Source organism: Sceloporus undulatus, chromosome 2 (genome assembly GCF_019175285.1).
Source record: "Sceloporus undulatus isolate JIND9_A2432 ecotype Alabama chromosome 2, SceUnd_v1.1, whole genome shotgun sequence".
NCBI classification, from domain to species: Eukaryota; Metazoa; Chordata; class Lepidosauria; order Squamata; family Phrynosomatidae; genus Sceloporus; species Sceloporus undulatus.
The window spans coordinates 220,034,366-220,055,084 of NC_056523.1; the positions used below are offsets into that span (position 1 = coordinate 220,034,366).

Consider the following 20,719-nt stretch of genomic DNA (forward strand, 5'->3'; position numbering starts at 1 on the left):
TCCCTGGAAAATGATTAACCATCCATTATGAAGCCTCGGCCTCCCTCCAGTCCATCTGCCTTGGTCCAGGCCTTGGAGGTAGAGAGAAACTGCTGGACCTCTTACCCTTTCCCTCCACCACTCCCTTCTCCTTCTGTGTCTTGTCTTTTTAGATTGTAAGCCCGAGGGCAGGGAATCGTCTAACTAAAAGATTGTATGTACAGCGCTGTGTAAATTTACAGCGCTTCATAAATAAAGGTTAATAATAATAAATAATAATTCACCATTATATTCATCAACCCCATCCAAACACACATACTTCTCGCTAGCTATTAATGTCTATCACCTTGGGATTTACAATATCATCCAAAATCACAAGACAGTGATACTTTTTTGTGGACAACCAAAATGCACATTATACATGATGCAAGCTTTCAAATCTCCACTGGCTTCTTCAGCAGATGAAGGTGTAAAAAATCATACAGGAGAAAGAAAAAAATTGACAGTGTTAATCATAAGCACCTTTATGGAAAACTCAAAGAGTAAAGTCCCAGTCCATTGGCTCTTTCTTTAGGATTCTTCTGTTGTGGCTAAAATGCAGTGTCTTCACATCCAGAAAGTATCTACAAGGGTGGCCACGTTGGCCGCCTTGAGTCCCTATGTTGGGAGAAAGATGGAAATAAGAAAATAAAATAAAATAAACAAAATAATAATAATTGGTCATATAGTAAAGTACAGCATCATCCAAAAATTCACAAAATATTGATACCTTCATTGGACGAACCAAAATACACATTATACATGTTGCAAGCTTAAGCTGTAGAAGGGCAAATAGCTATCACTTAGAAGGTAAATCTTTATGTAAAAATATGTATGCAACTATATATCAGTTGTGATGGTGCAAAGCAATACAAGCATACCTCTGTTAACTAAGGCCCAATACAGACTGGTGCAAAGCGCAGGCCTGGCTGGGGCCGATTTTAGGGTTCTGGAGGACTGGGCATCCATATGCGCCCAGCTCTACTAGCGGCGCCCATGCGCCTTCTTGCCGCAGCCCCACCCACACGGGCATGCACACCCAAAGGGCATTCTCCAGAAGGGGTGCCGTTGTGGCACGCTAGCGCCATTATGGTGCTCCTAAAAATAAGTCACTCTAGGCGACTTCTTTTTAGGGAGCGCGTCAGTCTGCATGGAGCCGCCCATCTGTATCCCCCCAAAGGCTCCGGCAGCTCCTTCAGTGCAACCCCCTTTCTGCCATGCAGTAAATCTGTCACTCCCTGTTACAGATGGCCATCCAGGCTATGTTTAAAGATGTCCAAAGAAGGAGACTCCACCACTCTCTGAGGGAGCATGTTCCACTATTGAACAGCTCTTAGTGTCAGGAAGTTCTTCCTAATGTTGAAGTGGAATCACTTTTCCTGTAGTTTCAATACGTTGCTCTGGGTCCTGTTCTCGGCAGATGCAGAATACAAGTTTGCACCATCCTTAATATGACACCTCTTCAAATATTGAAACAGGGCTATCATATCACCTCTTAACCTTCTCTTCTCCAAACTAAACATACCCAGTTCCCTAAGTCTCTCCTCACAGGGCTTTATTGTTTCCAGACCTTTCACCATTTTGGTCACCTCCTCTGGACACGCTCCAGCTTCTCAATATCCTTTTTGAATTGTGGCACCCAGAACTGGACACAGTATTCCAGGGGAGGCCTAACCAAAGCAGAATAGAGTGGGACTACTTCCCTTGATTTAGACACTATACTTCTATTGATGCAGTTTAGAATCATATTGGCCTTTTTAGCTGCTGTATGTTCAAACTGTGGTCTACTAGGACTCCTAGATCTCTTTCTTATATACTGTTTGTTGCCAAGTCTCCCATCCTATATCTGTGCATTTCATTATTCCTGCTTGACATTTCTCACTTTTGAAATTCATTTTGTTAGCTTTGGCCCAGCTTTCTAATCTATTAAGGTCATTTTGAATTTTGATCCTGTCCTCTGGGATATTACCCCCACTCCCTCCCAATTTGGTGTTGCCTGCAGATTTGATAAACATGCCCTCTGTTCTTTCATCCAAGTCCCTGATAAAGATAATGTGATGGGACACTGCAGTGTTTGTGCAATAAAGCCTGAGTTAGGAAAGAATGGGATTCTTCTCCAGTTGATCCTATTATATTTTTCTATGCCTGCCTATGGGAGAACCAGCATGGTGTAGTGGTTTGAGTTCTGGACTGTGAATCTGGAGACCTCAGGATTTGATTCTCAGCTGAGCCATAAACTCCACTGGGTGACCTTGAACAAGTCACACTCTCTCAGCCTCAGGAGAAAGCAATGGCAAATGTCCTCTGAACAAATCTTGCCAAGAAAACTCCAAGTTAGGATCACCAAAAGTTGAAAACAACTTGAAGGAGCACAACTGCAACAACAACCATGCCTGCCTACAAAAGACAGCAGTTGCCCCCAACATCTCTTTCTGAGCATGCATGAATAGCAAAACAGAGAAAAAAGGGAAAAGCAGATTAGCCTGCCTCACCAGCTACACTCAGCATGTTTTTGAAAAATATAAATACTGTATATGCACCAAAATAGAACTCGTAAGAAAAATGGAATCTGGTGAAATTAAAAATAATCTCTGCATGTATTTTGGAAGAAAATTTCCAACGGTCTCTAGAAGATTCTATGCATATTTTTGGTCCAGAACACACTATAGCAATAATCCATTTAACTGCCCTGGCTAGTGCTAGGGAATCCTGGGAATTGTAGTTTATTGTGGCATCAGAGCTCTCTGACAGAGAAGGCTAAATGCCTCACAAAAACTTCCCTAACACTGAACCAGGGCAGTAAAAGCGGTCTCAAACTGGATTATTCCTGCAGTGTGTTTTGGATCTTTCTTTACTTATGCAAAGCTTCCTTGGACTGGTTCTTTCATTTCAAAATTTTTGCAGAAACATGTTATATTATCCCTGTTCTCTTCTTTCCATCTTGTTTCTGTTTCTGGTACCAAATTTTCTGTAAAAGAAGAACCAGCCGGGAACACATGGTGGTGATGGTGGCGGCAGTGGCAGAAGAACCATAAATGAAAAGGATCTCTGCAGCAACAATTAAAATGCAAATCAGGAACGGGAGAGACACAGTTCAAAGATATAACCATGTTAGTCTGTAGCATTGGTACGTAGAGAGATCTTGTAGCACCTTTGAGACTCACAGAAAGAAAGAAGTTGGCAGCATGAGCTTTCGTAGACTTCAGTCTACTTTCTTGGGTGCATATTATTATTATTATTATTATTATTATTATTATTATTATTATTATTATTATTATTTAGCCGTGTTAGTCTGTAGAATCAGTATGTGGAGAGATCTTGTAGCACCTTTGAGACTAACTAAAAGAAAGAAATAGGCAGCATGAGCTTTCGTAGACTTCAGTCTACTTCCTCAGATGCATATCATCATCATCATCATCATCATCATTCAAAGATATAGCCTTGTTAGTCTACAGAATCAGTATGTAGAGAAAACTTGTAGCACCGTTGAAGATAGATACAAAATCATATGATAATTACCTGCTGACGATGCTATTACCCTATGCAACTGCATTTTTACTAACCTTGTGTGATAAAAACTATTGAGACAATTGGGGCAAGCCCATTGTTATGTCATGGGCCTTTTCACACTACACAGCTATACAGTCTGCTCTCCATGTACGTTGGTGGCTTTGACTTCTGTGGATTTGATTATTTGTGGATTTCATAGAATCAGAGAATCATTTGATTAATATGTTCTCTCTAGGAATCTCTCGGTCTTCCAGTGCAACTCTGCTGGAGAAAACACTTCTCTGGGCATTTGTAGGTCTTCCAGAGTGATTCTGTGGTCAACCTCTGACAAAGTTGTGCCGGGGGACCTAGAAATTCCTAGAGAAGTGATCTCTCCACTAAAAAAATAAAAAAATAAGTTGTTATTTGTGGTTTCTCCACATTCCATTGCCACCCTTTGAGGCTGAGAAAGTGTGACTTGCCCAAGGTCATCCAGGGTTTTACATATGGCCAAGCTGAGATTCGAACCCTGGTCTCCACAGTCGTGGTCCAATGCTCAAACCACTGGCTCCCTCTTCTCCCTTCCATATCACTGACTGCTAATTTGTCGTGATGTTTATGTTTTGATTGCGTGCTTGCTGTATTATGTTAGAGACGTTTTAATTTTGTAATATTGGTGTTTTAGGCTGCGTGCTGTTTGGCAGGTTTTTATTCTTATTTCATTATGATTTCTACTATGTAAAGGGCTCTGCAAATTCTACAGTGCTCTTTAAATCATCATCATCATCATTATCATCATCATCTTTGGCTGCATCTGCAGTTTGACTCTGGTATTTTATACTGAAAATATTGTGTATGAAATGGTTAATAAATACTTTTGCTCTCTGGGCCGCATCTGCACTGCAGAAATAATGCAGTTTGGCTCTGGTTTAACTGCGGTTTGACTGGAATTTCATATTGAAAATAGTGTGTATTAAATGCTCTCGCTCTGTGTGTGTGTCTGAGGATGTGTATTTTGAGCTACTTCCACACCTTCAACTAAACATTAAAAGACATAGCTGTGTCAGGCTGAATCTGCACTGCAGAAATAACCCAGTTTGACACTGCTTTCACTGGTTCCATGGTGTGGAACACTGGGGTTTGCAGTTTTGTGAGACATTTAGCCTCCTCTGTCAGAGAACTCTAGTATCACAACAAAGTACAAATCCCAAAATCCCATAGCATTGAGCCAGGGCAGTTACAGCGGTACCAAACTGGATTATTTCTGCAGTGCGGATGCAGCCTTCTGTAGTCATGAGGTAAAATTAACTCATAACTGAACTGTTCATTTTTCTGAGGGACATTGAAGAGTAGTGGGCGGGGCCTGACTGCGTTTTGGCCCCGCCCTCCATTGTTTCTCATTGGTTGCGCGTCGCCCATGGCCACGCCCAAATCCTCTCCAACGAGCGCCCCCACATCGAGTGCCAGGATGACGAGTCGATTGTGAGCGGCGCTGCCCCCAGATCGCCAGGCTGGCGAGTCGAATTTCGAGCAATGGATGAAGGGAGGGACAAAATGGCGGAGAAGGTGCAGAAAAGGTGAGCTCGCCTGGGTCGGTTGTGGGTCTGAGTTTGTGGGGCAGAGAGCGCCTTCCTTCTCATCTCCCTATAAGGAGATACCTTGGCTTGGTATAAACTCAGGGTGCCACACTCTCAGCTGCTGTTGTTGCTGTGGATAGATGTTTGTTGTTGTTACTGTGTGCTCTTTAAGGGGTTTTGGACTTCAGCTCCCAGAATCCCAGGCTATTGGCCAACATGGCTGAGGCTTCTGGGAATTGAAGTCCAAAATCTCTTAAAGGGCACAGTTTGGGGACCACTACCTAAGGCAAACCTATCATGGGGTTTTCTTGGCCACATTTGCCCAGAGGAGGCCTTTCCCTGAGGCTGAGAGAGTGTGACCTGCCTAAAGTCACCCAATGGGCTTCCATGGCACTCCCAGGACTCGAACCCAGGTCTCTTGAGTCACTTAAACCACTACACCATCCTGGTTTACTGTGTGTGTTTTAGCTCAGTTAAGATAAACGGGAACTGAAGCCATGAGGTGAGAAGGAGACTAGCCTGTGAAACTCATTGCAGAAATAGTCCAGTTTGGGACCGCCTTAACTGCCCTGGCTCAGGGCTAGGGGATTCTGGGAAGTGTAGTTTGGTGAGACATTCAGCCTTCTCTGTCTCAGGACTCTGGTGCCACAATCAATTCTCAGGAAACAAACCCTTGGGAAATTCTGATGCAGAGTGGTCAGCTGTGATTACATATATAAAGGAGAAATGGGGGCACCTGAGGACATAGTTATATGGATAAGACACACTATGAGTAGATGTAGAATGTATTATATTATATTATATTATTATATCATAGCAATATTGCAGGAGAAACAGACTAATATATGGAAAATAGTAATTAGAAATTATTTTAAGCTGTAAAGACACAAATCATAAGAATTTTTTTCTTCTTGAAGATAGCAACTTAATAGATAAGGAAATAAGGTCAGGATAAAGAAAGTCACTTAGAAATGATGAAAATGGGGGAAGGAAGTCTAAGGAAGTATGGGTAGAGTGAACGTTAAGGAACTAGAATAAGTAGATTGTATAAGATAAATTTAATGTGCGATTTAAAAGATATGTATGCTAATGAATGCATACATATTTAGTAAATTCAATTTAAAAAATTAAGATAAAAAATAAATTCTCAGGATTCCCTAGCATTGAGCCAGGGCAGTTAAAGTGGTCTCAAACTGGATTATTTCTGCAGTGTGTTTTGGATCTGGGACTGAGAAGAGCAGCCATGAAGGAACCAGAAAAGATCCCAAAGTGTAAAGTACCACTGAGTACCAAAGTTAGACTCATCCAAGCCATTGTGTTCCCAGTTACCATGCACAGATGTGAGAGCTGGACAGTGAAGGAAGCAGATAGAAAGAAAATGAACTCACTTGAGATATGTTCCTGGAGAAGAGTGCTGAGGATCCTGTGGACAGCCAAGAAGACAAACTAATGGGTCCTTGAACAAGCCAGAAATTCCACTAGAAGCCAAGATGAATAAATTGAGGCTGTCATATTTTGGTCCCATCATGAGAAGGCGAGACTCATTAGAAAAGTCAATAATGCTAGGAAAGGTGGAGGGCAAGGAGAAAGAGAGCAAGGCTTCATTCAGGGGTCCCCAAACTATGCCCTTTAAGAGATGTTGAACTTTGGCTCCCAGAAGCCTCAGCCATGTTGACAAATTAGTCTGGGATTCTGGGAGCTGAAAACCAAAATCCTTTAAAGAGCACAGTTTGGGGGACCGCTGTAAGATGGATGCACTCCATTAAGGAGTTTACAGGACTTATGCAGAGCAGGAGAGCCAGCATGGCGTAGCGGTTTGAGTGTTGGACTGCGACTCAGGAGACCAAAATTCAAATCCTGCTCGGCCATCAAAACCCAATTGGTGACCTCCTTGGGCAAGTCATATGTCCTCAGTCTCAGGGAAAGGCGATGGCAGCAAATCTTGCACATAACACATAAGCAGAGCAGTGGTGGATAGGGAGTCTTGGAGGTGTTTCATCCACAGAGTCTCCATAAATAGTTTTCAACTCGATGGTGGTTAACAACAACGACAAATGTGCTAGGCCTGCTGAGGCTGCATAAGCTTCATGAATTCGTTGTCTCTTCTGTTTACATCCCCTTTTCACTGGATAGCGGCAGATAACGCTCTCACATCTGACAGGAATAACCTCGTTTGTGAAAGATTTGGATAATTCTCCCACTTGAAATTAATTTCTGCTATTTTTTTTATCTGCTTCTTCAGACCTTGTTCTTTTGTATAGTTCCTAACATAGTGATGTTGAAGGCAAAAAGCTCTTGTTTTTATTTACTTTAATGCAGCCATGAGAAAAAAATGAATGCGGGCATATATTTTTTAAAATGAAATAAATAGGAGATGCTTCCCGGAGGTTTATAATCTAAACTGTTTATAATTGCTTTGCCTGCAGACTTGGAAATTGGTTCCCCAAACTTTCTAAAAGTCATGAGCCAAAGCTTGGGGATGTGTGGCACTCTATATGTTGGGCAGCAACTCACATCACTCCATTTGGCATAACCACTAGTGACAAATGCTAAAAGTTGCCATTAAGCAACATTTCTGGAGGGGGGATGTTTTCTTCACCCCTGTCCTAAGTGGCTCCCTGCAATCTCTACTTTTCCTCTACCATCCGTCCCAAAGAAATGCAGTGTCACTAAGTAGAGCCTCACTTTTATTGTTGTGTACCTTCAAGTTAATTCTGACTTCTTTGAATTGCAAATGGACATTAAATTTCCTTGACTTTCAAAATCTACCAGTGACCGCATGCCTTTGTTTCATCTATTAGTGTCTTGGTGCAAGAACTGTATAGCCACCCTGGTATTCAGTAGACAGGAAAGAAACTGTTGGGTGTCATTTACATACTTACAATATTAAAATCCAAATTCACATGTGACCTTTCCTACCAGTTTGACACTGGTAATAAATAGCATGGAAACCAAAATGGAGTCACTATAGGGGCTGTGGCAACTGAGGCATTGAACAAAAATGCCTTAGCAGCACTTTCTGTAATTGCCTGTCCAGAAAGAATGGGATTCACAGTAACCTTGTATCTCTAGTACAAGGGTAGGCAACCTTTTTGAGCCGGGGGCCGGGTTGCTGTCCCTCAGACAACTGGGGGGCCGAAGGCCGGGGGGGGGGGGAACTTCCAACCCTCCAGGGGCGGGGCTGCGTGCCGGGGGTGGAGCTTCCACCCTCCCAGGCCCTCCCTTCGGCTCTTCCTCTTTGGCCGAAAGGGCTCCAAGGGGCCTTTTTGGCCGAAGGGAAGGGCTTGGGCAGGCCACCCTGGGCTCCTCCACGCCCTTGCAGCCCCAGGCTTCTCTCTCCAGGAGGAGGCTTTGGGCTGCATGGGCTGAGAAGGAGCCTGCAGAAGCGGCCCGCCGCTCCTGGGCTCCTCCACGGCCCTTGCAGCCCCAGGCCTCTCTTCCGCCAAGAGGGAGTCCTGGGACTGCATGGCCTCCTACAGGCCCGCTGTGACCCCTGGAGCCCTCCTGGAGGGCTCCGGCAACCGCAGCGGGGCTCCTACAGGCCCGCTGCAGCCCCTGGAGCCCTCCTGGAGTGCTCCGGCAACCGCAGCGGTGCTCCTACAGGCCCACTGCGGCTCCTGGAGGGATCCGGCGACCGCAGCGGGGCTCCTACAGGCCCGCTGCATGGCCTCTTGCGCGAGAGGTTCTGCCGCCGATTGCCTCGCAGTCGGCGGCAGGACCAGGCTGGGGCCGGTCCCAAGGCCTCGGCGAGCCAGATCCGGCCCGTGGGCCAGGGGTTGCCAGACCCTGCTCTAGAACCTCTTCTAGTAAGGCAGTCCAGAAAGATGCCTAGTTCTAGTGCAGAGAGCCACTGCAAGGTTCTAGGTTCTCTCATAATCAACTGAATTTACTTTTAAAATGCACATATTTTCTGTGGAAATGCACAACATGATTACTATTTCTATTGATCTCTTTTCTAGTGTCAAGATTGCTCCTGGTGCTGTTGTTTGTGTAGAGAGTGAAATCAAGGGAGATGTCACAATAGGTAAGAAAAAATTGCTTGTGTGGGTTTTTTTTGGCATCTTTGGAATTACTTGCAGTAACTATCAGAACTTAGAAGCTAATACAGAAATTCCTCTTAATTCTCCATTAGTGCATTATTGCTGTAAAACAAGCATTGGATGATATGTCTTGGGTAGTTCATTGTCTTTTCAGAAGTACTCCTGATTAAGCTGCTCCACATAACAGTGAGCTGCATAATGATAGTACAGTAACCAAGAGCATCATTTGAAATTTAATTGTGAAAAAGTAAAAGCAGGATTATCAACAAGGCCTGAAAATATATTTCATTTCTTAGAATTACTTTTCTTATATTGCATCCTCATTCTAAAAATGATGGCCTCAGACTTTGGTATTAATACCTAGTAGATTGTGGCAGTTTGTTGGAACTGAATCAAATGCTCTCCCTGAGTGCATTTGTCTTGTGAGGCTCTGCCTTTGTTTGTGCTTCCTCTTTTGATAGCTATCCATGTGGATAAAATTAGAATGAGGCACATGTTTCAATGTGCTTAAGCCACAAATCCAAGGATATGAGATATCAGTCATGGTGTTCAGACCTAAATGCATTGGATTTTGGGGGGGTATGTGTATGTACAGCTTACTTGCATGTGTGGATGTTCAATGAGACAAGCACTCCTTGTGGTCAAGGTGGGAGGATATTAATGGAACAAGATAGGTTTAAAGACAGGGGAGAAAATGTAAACAGGTCTGTTATTTATAGTTAAAATTATATAATAGGAGTGATAATTTGATGGATGTAGCCAGAAAGCTGATCAGAAATACAGGGATTCTTGAAAGGCTACTTGTGCTCCTGCTAGAAAGGTAAATTCTTGCTTGTGTTCTAACCATCCCTATCCACTGGTTAAGAGCATAGTGGATGTCTCTTCTTTGGTACAAAATAAAATTTGCTCACAACTTAACTTCCTTGTTGATTCCATGTTGCAACCATTTGTCGACTCAAACCAATTACTGTAGTAGCTTTAGATTATTCTTGTAGGTACCGTATATTCCGGCATATAAGACGACCTCCAAATTTACAACTTAAAATAGAGTGTTTGGGATATACTCACCGTATAAGACCACCCCTCTCTTCCACGATAAGTTAGAAAGGAGCTGAAGGCACACGCAATAACAACAACAACAGCAGCAGCAGCGACAGAGGAGAAAGAGGGGGTAGGAGAAAAAAGGAGAAGGAGAAAGAAGAAAAGGAGGGGAAGAGGAGGGAGACTCCACTACACTCTGAGGAAGGAGTGTGTTCCACGTTTGAAATAACAGCATACACAACATTATTTCACCCGCCTCGACAACTCCTCCCGCCCTTCCTCTTGGTGCATCTACACTTTAGAATTAATGCAGTTTGACACCACTTTAAGAGCTGCTGCTCCATCCTATTGGAATCCTAGGATTTGTAGTTTTATAAGGTCTTTTGCCTTCTCTGCCCAAAGAATGCCGGGGGGGGGCGCTGCTCCAAACTACAAATCCCAGGGATTCTGTATGGATGGAGCCGTGGCAGTTCAAGTGGCTCCTATTGGAATCAAAGCCCAGGAAGCTTTGTGCCAAATAGAAACGTGTTCGGCTGCAACTGCACTGCAGAAATAATCCAGTTTGACACCCCTTTCACTGCCCTGGCTCAGTGCTATGGAATCCTGGGAATTCTAGTTTTCTGAGACATTTAACCGTCTCTCTCAGGAAACGTTGGTGTGACAACAAACTACAATTCCCAGGAATTCATAGCACTGGGCCATGGCAGTTAAAACAGTACGAAACTGGATTGTCTCTGGAATGAAGATGCAGCCTGAGTTGGATGCACGACACACTGCAGAAGTAATCCAGTTTGAGACTGCTTTAGCTGCCCTGGCTCAGTGCTAGGGATCCCTGGGAAGTGTAGTTTTGTGAGACATTGAGCCTTCTCTGTCAGAAAGAGCTCTGATGCCACAACAAACTACAATTCCCAGGATTCCCTAGCACTGAGCCAGGAGAGTTAAAGTGGTCACAAACTGGATTATTTCTGCAGTGTGTTTTGGACCTTGGTTATTAAAAATGCTCAAGGTCCAATCCATACTGCAGAAATAATCCAGTTTGAGACCGCTGTAGCTGCCCTGGCTCAGTGCTAGGGAACTCTGGGAATTGTAGTTTTGTGAGAAAGAGCTCTGGTGCCACAATGAACTACAATTCCCATGCATCTGAGGAAGTACGCTTAAGTCTAGGAAAGCTGCCAACTTTTCTTTCAGTGAGTCTCAAAGGTGCTACAAGATCTCTCTCTCTATCATCATCATCACCATTATTGTTATCATTATTAAATCCAAATGCACCTGCAGAAGTGGACTTAAATTGGCAACACTGATTATGCTGTAGACTCATTCTCTGGGGCTGGGATCTGGAAGCATGGAGGCAATTCCCTTGAAAAACCAGGGAATCCTGGGAATTGTAGTTTGTGAGGGCGGGGGGGCAACCACTGTCCTCTCTCTGATTGGCTGTTAGTGTGACTCCATCCAAACAGGATTGGTTGCTCTGTAGCCTGGCTCTCAGAGGGACTCAGGGGCTAAGAGAGAGAGAGAGACCCTTTTCTGAGGGTGGGGTGGCGACCACTCTCCAGCCCTCTCTCTCATTGGCTGAAAACTGTGAGTGTGTGACTCCAAAGGCTAGCCAGCCTCACTCTCAGGCTGGAGCCAGAAGAAAAGAAAGAAAAAGGGAAGGAAGGAAGAAAGGAAGGAAAGAAAGGGGAAAGCAAAGGAGGGAAGGAACGGAGGAGGACGCTCCTTTGCCTTTGAGAGAAGGCTTCCCTACCGAGGACTCTCTTTAGGACCCAGGGGCTTTCCGGCATACAAGACGGCCCCCGACTTTGGGGAAGATTTTCCTGGGCTAAAAAGTCGTCTTGTACGCCGGAAAATACGGTAGTAAGATTTAGTGTTTGTTTCTGGGATGTTTTCCCCCTCTATCCCACCGGCCCTTGTATTTTTTCTATATTGTTAAGAAATTAAAGAGAGTACCAACTTGAGGACAGGGTGCAATTGGACATGACTGAGATCCCTGCACACTTGAAGTCAGCTTTGAAAAATGAAAGCACTTTCTTCTGCATGTGCATGTACTACCATGAAGTATTTTTTGTTCAATATTAATGTTGCATCAAGGACAAATCTTGGGTGTTTTCTGCAGGGCCTCGGACAGTGATTCACCCCAAAGCACGAATCATTGCAGAAGCTGGACCAATAGTGATCGGAGAAGGCAACCTCATAGAAGAACAAGCGATTATCATTAATGGGTTAGTATGATTCAATGTGATGAATCGTCCTATATTGCTTGCAGTTGTTATGGCAGGATTCCCAACCTGGTGTCCTCCAGATGTTTTGGACTACAGATTTTGTTATGCTGGTCCTGGCCATTCTGGCTATGCTTTACAGAGGTTGAGCTCCAAAATAAATTGCTTGATCAAACTGTAGGGATAATATCTGAGTTACCCTAAGAAATATTACTGGTAGTTCTTTTTTTAATAGGTTGAAGTAACAGTGAAATGATTTTTAGCTGATTGGCCAGCTGTCTAAATGTAGTCTTCCACAATGTAAAAACCTTGGTAGAGGTGCCTTTTTGAAATACTGTAGAAGTGTAAGCTAAATTACAAGTTAATAAAATACCAGTCACTATTAGACAAGAGGGCCACCTTTTCATATTACCTTTTTCATGCCTTATTACAATACAATACAATACAATAAAAAATAAATACCAAAGAGATAGCTGTGTTAGTCTTGTCATAGCATAAAAAGGAAAACACAGTGGTGGAAAAAAGAATCTGGTAGCACCTTAGAGACTAACTAGTTTGTTTGAAGCATAAGATTTTGTGAATATTAATCCGCTTTTCAGATGCACTGAATAAATAAATAAATGAAATACAGTGCACCCTTGCCTTACGTGGAGGATCCATTCCGGACACCCCCCCACACACACACACAGCAAATACTACGTATGCTCGAGCCCCATTGTTTTCAATGGGGCTTGTGCATGCGGCGCAGTTTTGTGCAATATTTTTGATAGATGCATACATAGCATAACTTTCCTATCTGGCTTCTCTTTTTGGTAGAACATACAATTTTGACCAGACACAACTCCTACCAGAAAATCAACACAGAAAAACATATTGAGCAGGAAATCCAAACTGTGCAGCTACCAAATTTAAATACAGTTTTAAAGAGTTTACAAGATAATAGCATGACTTTTAAAAAATATAATTTTAATACTTCCTTTCAATTCTTTTACAGCTATCCTGAAAATATTACCCCTGATACAGAAGGAGTGGAAGCTAAACCAATGATAATTGGCACCAATAACGTGTTTGAAGTTGGCTGTTGTATCCTTCTGAAGAGTAGTGTTAAAAGGGAGAGGTCTGTGTTTGTGCATTACGGTGAAAGTTATATAATACCTGAGAAATGAGAACTGTTTTGTGATGTAGCAGCTCGTCAAATTTCTGTTTTGCGTAAGAATTGTCTAGAATGTCTACACCATTTGTATGTCTTATCTACGATCAAACATATGTCATTAGTCACTTATTAATGTTTCTGTGGGCCGAGACAGACGGCCCAAATGCGGCGTGGCAGTGGCAATAGTAGGGTTCCAGACCATGCGGCAACTGTATGGTCCAGAACCCTAGTACGTGCGGGTGGCTGCCTAATGGCGGCCTCCCGTCCACACAGGGGCTGCCATCTTGGTGTAAGCGACACACAGCATCGGCATGTCACTGCGCATCACTTACGTGAAGAGTGCACCATTGCTGCACTCGCAACATAACCTGAGAGGCGCAAAAAGAACACAGAAGAACTGGGTTCTTTTTACCACGGAGCCGTGCTGCTTGGCAGCTGCAGCGTCCCTCCACAGGTAAAATAGGTGCCTGCAGACCGCTGTTTTTTTTATTCAGGCACATCTACAAATTTAATTAGCTCACATTCAGTGTGGGGTCATCTTAATTGTGGTTGCGGGATGTATGGTGAATCCCAATAATATATAAATCATTCATTTGTTTTACCACAGCTCTATCTGCACTGCAGAAATAATCTGGTTTGACACACTTTAACTGCTATGGCTCAGTGCTATGGAATTCTGAGAAATGTACTGTACTGTAGTTTGTTGTGGCACCAGAGCCACATAACTACTCTGGTACCAAAACAAACGACACTTCCCAGCATTCCATAGCATTGAGCCATGACAGTTAAAGTGGTGTCAAACTAGATTCATTCTGCAGTGTGGATACAGCCTATAAATATATTTTTTCACTACAATAGCACACTGCACAAGATAATTGTGATTTGTCATATCTTCACAAAGAATATGAAATGAAATAAATGCTTCCTGTATTTCAAGTACAAGGGTTACAACAACAACAACAAAAACCAGTGTGAACAGGATCCTTGTTCACCTTGCTAGATTAAAAGCATTAAGATTTTTCACTGAATTTAGAGGATGAACCATTGCAGTCTGAGTTTTAAATTGTAATCCACTGTTCAGCACCTGTAAAATAGCATGAAAGCAGCATTTATCTCCCCACTCTTTGCTAAATTGGCTGTTGTTAATCATCAAGTCCATTTTGACATATGACTACCCTATGAATGAAAGATTCCCTGAGCCCTGATCTAAGCCTTGCTTAGGTTTTGCAAACCCAGGGCTGTGACTTCCGTGATTGAATAAATCTATCTGTGATGTGGTTTTCCTCTTACCAAGAATCCTTATCTTCTTTTCCAATGAGTCATATCGGTCTCATGATGTGCCCACAGTACAAGTCATAGTATCTAGTGAAAGTTCAGGATTAATTTGCTCTTGGATCTATTTATTGTCTATTTGGCAGTCCATAGTACCTATAGAACTCTTCTCCAGCACTGGTGTTACTGTGTCTTATAACTAGTTGAAGCTCTACTGATGTAATGAGCTGTGAGTTACTAAGCTTCCCGCAGAGCCTATCTTTTTTCCTCTGCCTATTTTTAATGCCCCTGTTGGACCTCTTTTCAGTGACTTGTAATTTTTGAGGCCATTGAGTAAAAAAAAAAAGCTTTGCTATAACACATTCATAGTTATAGCAGCTAGTTGGTTGTTCATGAAGAAATTTTCACTAATGCTGTTACACTGAAACTGATTCAATACGCCATACCTCTTTTATGGCGGTTTGTCATAGCCTGTGATGCTGTAGCAGTTGCAGATCTCTGGCTCCACAACTGGCTGCTTTGAACAATGGACTGGCTTTTGACAATGCAGTAAAATTCATAGCCAGATTTTGGATAAACCAAATATCATTATAAAATATTTATTTCAGATGATAAGTGATAAATCTGCTGAATTGCCTCAGAAGTGTTTGCCCAAAGGGATCACTTCTACTAGCTGCTTAGAAGAAGGTAGGATTTACATTAAAACTTTTTTTTAAGTAGTTAGATTTTTCTGTCACCAGTGTTGTAAAGACAGCAAGTTACATTTCCTGACGTTGCTTGTGGGCTTTTATTTGGAGGACTTCAGGATAACGGGAGAAAGAATAAAGGGGGGAAATTACATTCAAAATACTGAATATATTTTGACCACTGAATTTCTTAACCACAACTTGTAGATTCTCAAGCAATGAAAATCGGAGACAACAATGTAATTGAATCCAAAGGTAAATGTCCTGATTAAGTGGGAAATCTAGTGATTAGTTATTTTCTCTTATCCCAGCTCTTACACTATGCTGTGTGCTGCAAGGATCCAATCTGCTATTTAAGCTAGATCATCCTGCTCCCACCTGAATCAGTAAACCCTCTTTTTCATATAGCCGGCCCCCTGCACATCACATACCTGCTCCAGGGTCTTTCCCAGCCTTCCAGAGCAGGTTTTGAGATAGGTGGGGGCTGCAGAAAGGAGTAATTATTTCCAATTCTGGTGGGAGTAATGTATTTCAGCTTAGCTATTTCATTGATTCTGGTCTGTTTGTTGTCATATTCCATTTCCATATCCCTTAATGTTTAAATGGCTTATGTGCAGAACTGACTCTCAGTCTGGTACAGTGATGCTGCATTGTACATTTCACTTCCAATCCAATCCTAAGGAAATAGAGTTGGAGGTAAGTCCCTAGCAGTCTGTGGAGGTTTTTGTTTGTTTTTCAAACTGTCTTCCACTCAGATCTTGGTTTTCCAGCTGTACTCTGAAAATAAAGGGTTCCTCAGAGGGCAGATAGCCTTCTCTGAAAAACAGATCGCTCACCAATTCATTCTTCTTCTGAAATGCACAGCCTAAAAGCAATGTTGGCAAGTGGGAGTGTTCTCTCCTACTTTCTGTGTTTACATGGGACAGCAATGAGTCCAACAAGGCTGGCAAATTCTTGACATGAGTGGAATGTGTATCCTGATAATCCCAAGAATCCTGTGCAATGTGCAAAGGCTGTTCCAAGGAGTTCCTTGGACAGAAAAAGTCAATAACCTTTGCATTTAGACTTTCCACAACCTCTGCAGTGAGACTTATTCAGACAAGCAAATGAGTTGTAGGAGTATTCTCTTATTTTGATATTTTAATGTGGAAACTGAAGGCTAAGTATATGCCATCATTATTACTGTCCCTGCCTTCAAACCCTCCCCAAACTCACCTCCAATTTAAAATATAGAGCGCATATTTCTTAAGGCAGCATATGATTAGTAGTACAGTCAGCCTTCCATATCCATGAATTTTTTAATCCATGGATTCAAGCATCCATGGCTTTAAAATATTCCAAAAAGCAAACCTAGATTTTGTCCTTTTATATAAGGGATACCATTTTACTTTGCCATTCTATTTAAAGGGGCTTGAGCATCCATGGATTTTGATATCCAGGCGGGCCCTGGAACCAAATCCCAGCAGATACCAAGGGCCCACTGTAGTGTTGAGCATCACTAATGTGAGGAAATGAAGGCTATGGAAAGAAATTAAAAGTTCTCAATGGCAATTTATTGTGGTAGCCCAGCTTATATATTTTGGAACCCTGGAGACAGTAATGCCATCAGAGTAGGATTTGGAAGCAAAGGTTCAGGGCCCATTCTGCAAAATGAGGAGGAGGGCCCCTAATGCAGGAGGACTATCTTACTTCAGAATATGGCAATGCACTTGACCAAATAAAAGAGTGGGTTCCCTGTAAGACCATTAAGTCAGAAATCTAAAATCATCTTGTTCCACTGGTGCTTAGAAAAGCAAAGTTGCTGTTATCAAAGGCCACCTCAGAACTGAACCCTTAATCTGGGACAGTATTTCTGCCAGGCCAATTGTGTTCATGAAATTCTGAGTAAACATTTTCTTTTCAACCAGTTCATTCAAGGGCTGCTTGACTGGAATGGCTTTTGAGGGAAAGTGAAAGATCATGGAAAGATCAGAATTTGACAAAAGAGTCAGACTGGCTTTCCCCAGACAAGTTTCCTCCAAAGATATTGGATTGTAATTCTCATCATCTTCAAACAACATGTCTCTTGGTTTAGACTATTCAGTGGGTTGTAAAATTTAGCATTTAATGTTGGAGAGCATTCTACCACTATGCTCTGTCCCCTTGCAAGCTCTAATAACGCAGAGGCCTCTCTCTATTCTGCTAAAAGATAAAGAGAATGCCAACCTGTGGGTAGAATACAGTTAGACTGCGATCCATGCACACTTGGAAGTCAGGCTTGAAATTGGAAGGACACATTTCTGAATGTGCACATGGTTGCAGCCAAAACTGGTTGTAGCTCTTTGGCAAATACAAACACAGTTCAGTAAACTATACAATTATAGAAACAAGGTGGCAAAAACTGGAGAACAAATGGATGGCAGTCAGAGAATTATGTTGGTGGTAGAGTTAAAGAGAGAATACCGGGCTGTGGGTTCTTATTGTATGTTAATATGAGTCTTAAACGTCTTGTTTCTGTAGCTTATGTGGGTAGGAATGTGATCTTGACAAGTGGCTGTATCATTGGTGCCTGCTGCAATGTCAACACCTATGAAGTTATTCCTGAGAACACAGTAATCTATGGAGCTGACTGTCTCCGTCGAGTTCAGACTGAAAGGCCACAGGTGAGTGCATAGAAAGAGCACATGCTGCCTGACTTGAGTCTGTCTTCCTCTTGCAAGAGTATGACTTTGCCAATGTAATCTGGTCTGAAGATAATTTGTTTCAGGAATAGAGAGTTGTGGAAATTGTGTATATATGTGCATAAAGAGTTGTATTTCTCTGATGGGTAATGTCTGCCTCGGCCTCTCACACCTGTTAAAACAAGAGAAGTTACTCAAATGAAGAGACGAGAATAAGCACCAGTAGACTGTGATCTAATACATCTAGGCATAAACTGCAGCTGAGCTAAAGAGAAGGGATCATCTTGTGATTCTCTCATTTTCTTAGTTTGCTTTTCAGTTCATTATGTCTTTTTTGGAATAGTAACCTTCCAAAGAAATCAGGTTTTACCACCATAACCAGCTTGTCAGTTCAGACATTATGCAAAACCTCAATTAGAACAAACTTAAACCTACTTCAGATCATTATACTGGTTCTAGTTTTCTAGCTACTGTATTTAAAGATCAGACAGCATAGGCTTTGACAATGACCCAGTCCTGCCTAAGCGGAGGAACATTTTAGGATCCCTAACTTCTTGACTGGAATATTAGGGGTGGGTATCTACATGACTATGAACAGCTGAAGTGTGGAAGGAGAAGTTTGTTTTCCCTTAAAGCCTCAGTTGCAATTCACATTCCTGAAAAAAAATTAGAAGACTGTTGTTTTTCTTAAATTGTGCTGAAAACCTGTGAGTTTTGTGATATGTAGCAAGGTCCCTTTGGCCATTCCCCTGTGTATCCATTTGGTCCTTTGCCTGTGTATTTGTGGGGACCCAGAAATTGAGGATTTGCCTCATTATTTGTTTTCTTATCCATTACATTCTGAATCTAGATCCAAATTTCTGGAATCTATTCTGCCTTATTTAGATTCTAATGCTGTTTCAGAAAAGTTTTTTTATATATTTTTTTTTCTGTCTGATACTGATTCTATGGTAATTCTCAAGGTTTCTCTTTTTGTCCGGGCAACAATGAAAATTCAGGTGAGATATATATTGCTGATACTGTTGTTGATTGCTCTGGGGATGCTCTCACTTAATTATAGTATCATTTGTTGTATTTTTTTATTTTAACCAAATTGAATTTTAAATTCTTTATATGCAAGATTGTTATGCTATTTATTTTATGTTGTACTTATATAATGCTGCTCTTACCTGTTACATTGTATTTTATCATGCAAATGGTCTTTGGTCTAAACATTACTAAATAAAAATGAAATTATATGTGGCAAGGAGAAATAAGGGTGTATTGGACAGGAAATTTCTGGAGGCCAGATTACTGTATTTGTGTTCCTTCCTTTGTGTCTTCCTTGGTGCTGTGTTCTTGCTTGATCAAATTACTGGATATATTTATTCTGTCCCTGTTAGAATAGAAAGGATAGGTAACTGAACTGAGACTGCCCATCCTTGTTATCATCTCTCTTCTTTTTAACACATGTGCTGTTCCTTTTAGCCACAAACACTGCAACTGGACTTCCTAATGAAAATTCTGCCAAACTATCACCATCTTAAAAAGGCCATGAAAGCAACTTCTACTCCAGTCAAAAACTGAAGATCTCTCTGCATGATTACTGAACTTGTGGTTGGGATGTTTTCCTCTGCTTTCAGAACTTCACGTCTGCAAGAACTAACTTGTTTCCTTTTGCTAACTCACTCATTCCATTGTGTAACATAATTTTATTTATTAAAATGATGAAAAATAAAAGCTAATGTATTGTCTTTGGTGGGTTTATATTCTTTACAGTATGCTTTGTTTATCTGAATTGTCTCTGCTTTTCCTGTTTGATAGAATTCTGTGTTTTCACTGAAGGAGGAATTGTTAAGCCAGTCTTAGCTGGCTTGAGGTGCTCCAGATGTATTGGAGTACAATTCCCATCTCCTTCAAACAAGCCTACCCAAGCTGTGCTTTTAGTGTTAAAATGCTCTTTTTGTGATATTGAGGCAAACTGTCACAGACAAATTAAACACTTTAAAGTCCCATTAACTTCAATCTTCCAAGGGATGTGGTGGCTCAAGTGGTTAAGATGCTGACTCTGTTGATTGCAAGATCGGCAAGGTTGGCAGTTTGAGGCCCGGGTACCGCATGATGGGGTAAGCTCCTATCATTAGTCCCAGATTCTGCCAACCTAGCTGTTCGAAAGCATGCAAATGCAAGTAGATAAATAGGTACCACTCTGGTGGGAAGGTAAGCAGCGTTCTGTGCAATCATGCTCGCCACATGATCACAGAGTAATGGCTCTCTGGCTTAATAACTGAGATGAGCACCACCCCCTATGGTCGGACACAACTTGACATCCTTGTCAACGGGGAATACCTTTACCTTTCTTAACTTCAGTCTTATGTGTGCAGACTGCAATCCTAAGCATGCTTAGTAGTAAGCGTTACTGAATAAAGTAGGATTTCCTTCTGACTAGCTTATTTAGGTGGTGTGCTAATTATCTCCCATAATAGCAGTCTCAGGATAAGCCTGTTATCTCTTTTCATTGCACAAAACATGCAACTGAAGAAAGTTAAGTATCTTTAAGCTTATTGATTATAAAGGAATTACACAGT

General features: G+C 42.0%; 1 protein-coding gene across 1 annotated transcript; it reads left to right on the forward strand.

Annotated features, from left to right (window-relative positions):
* Positions 1-4,972: 4,972 nt before the first annotated feature.
* On the forward strand, positions 4,973-19,885 carry DCTN6 (dynactin subunit 6). The gene is made up of 7 exons (XM_042454929.1): positions 4,973-5,084; positions 9,044-9,108; positions 12,279-12,384; positions 13,376-13,464; positions 15,700-15,747; positions 17,992-18,134; positions 19,620-19,885. Exons 1-7 carry the CDS (start codon positions 5,041-5,043, stop codon positions 19,716-19,718), a joined length of 594 nt encoding a protein of 197 aa, XP_042310863.1. The 5' UTR covers positions 4,973-5,040; the 3' UTR covers positions 19,719-19,885.
* The last annotated feature ends 834 nt before the right edge of the window (positions 19,886-20,719 follow it).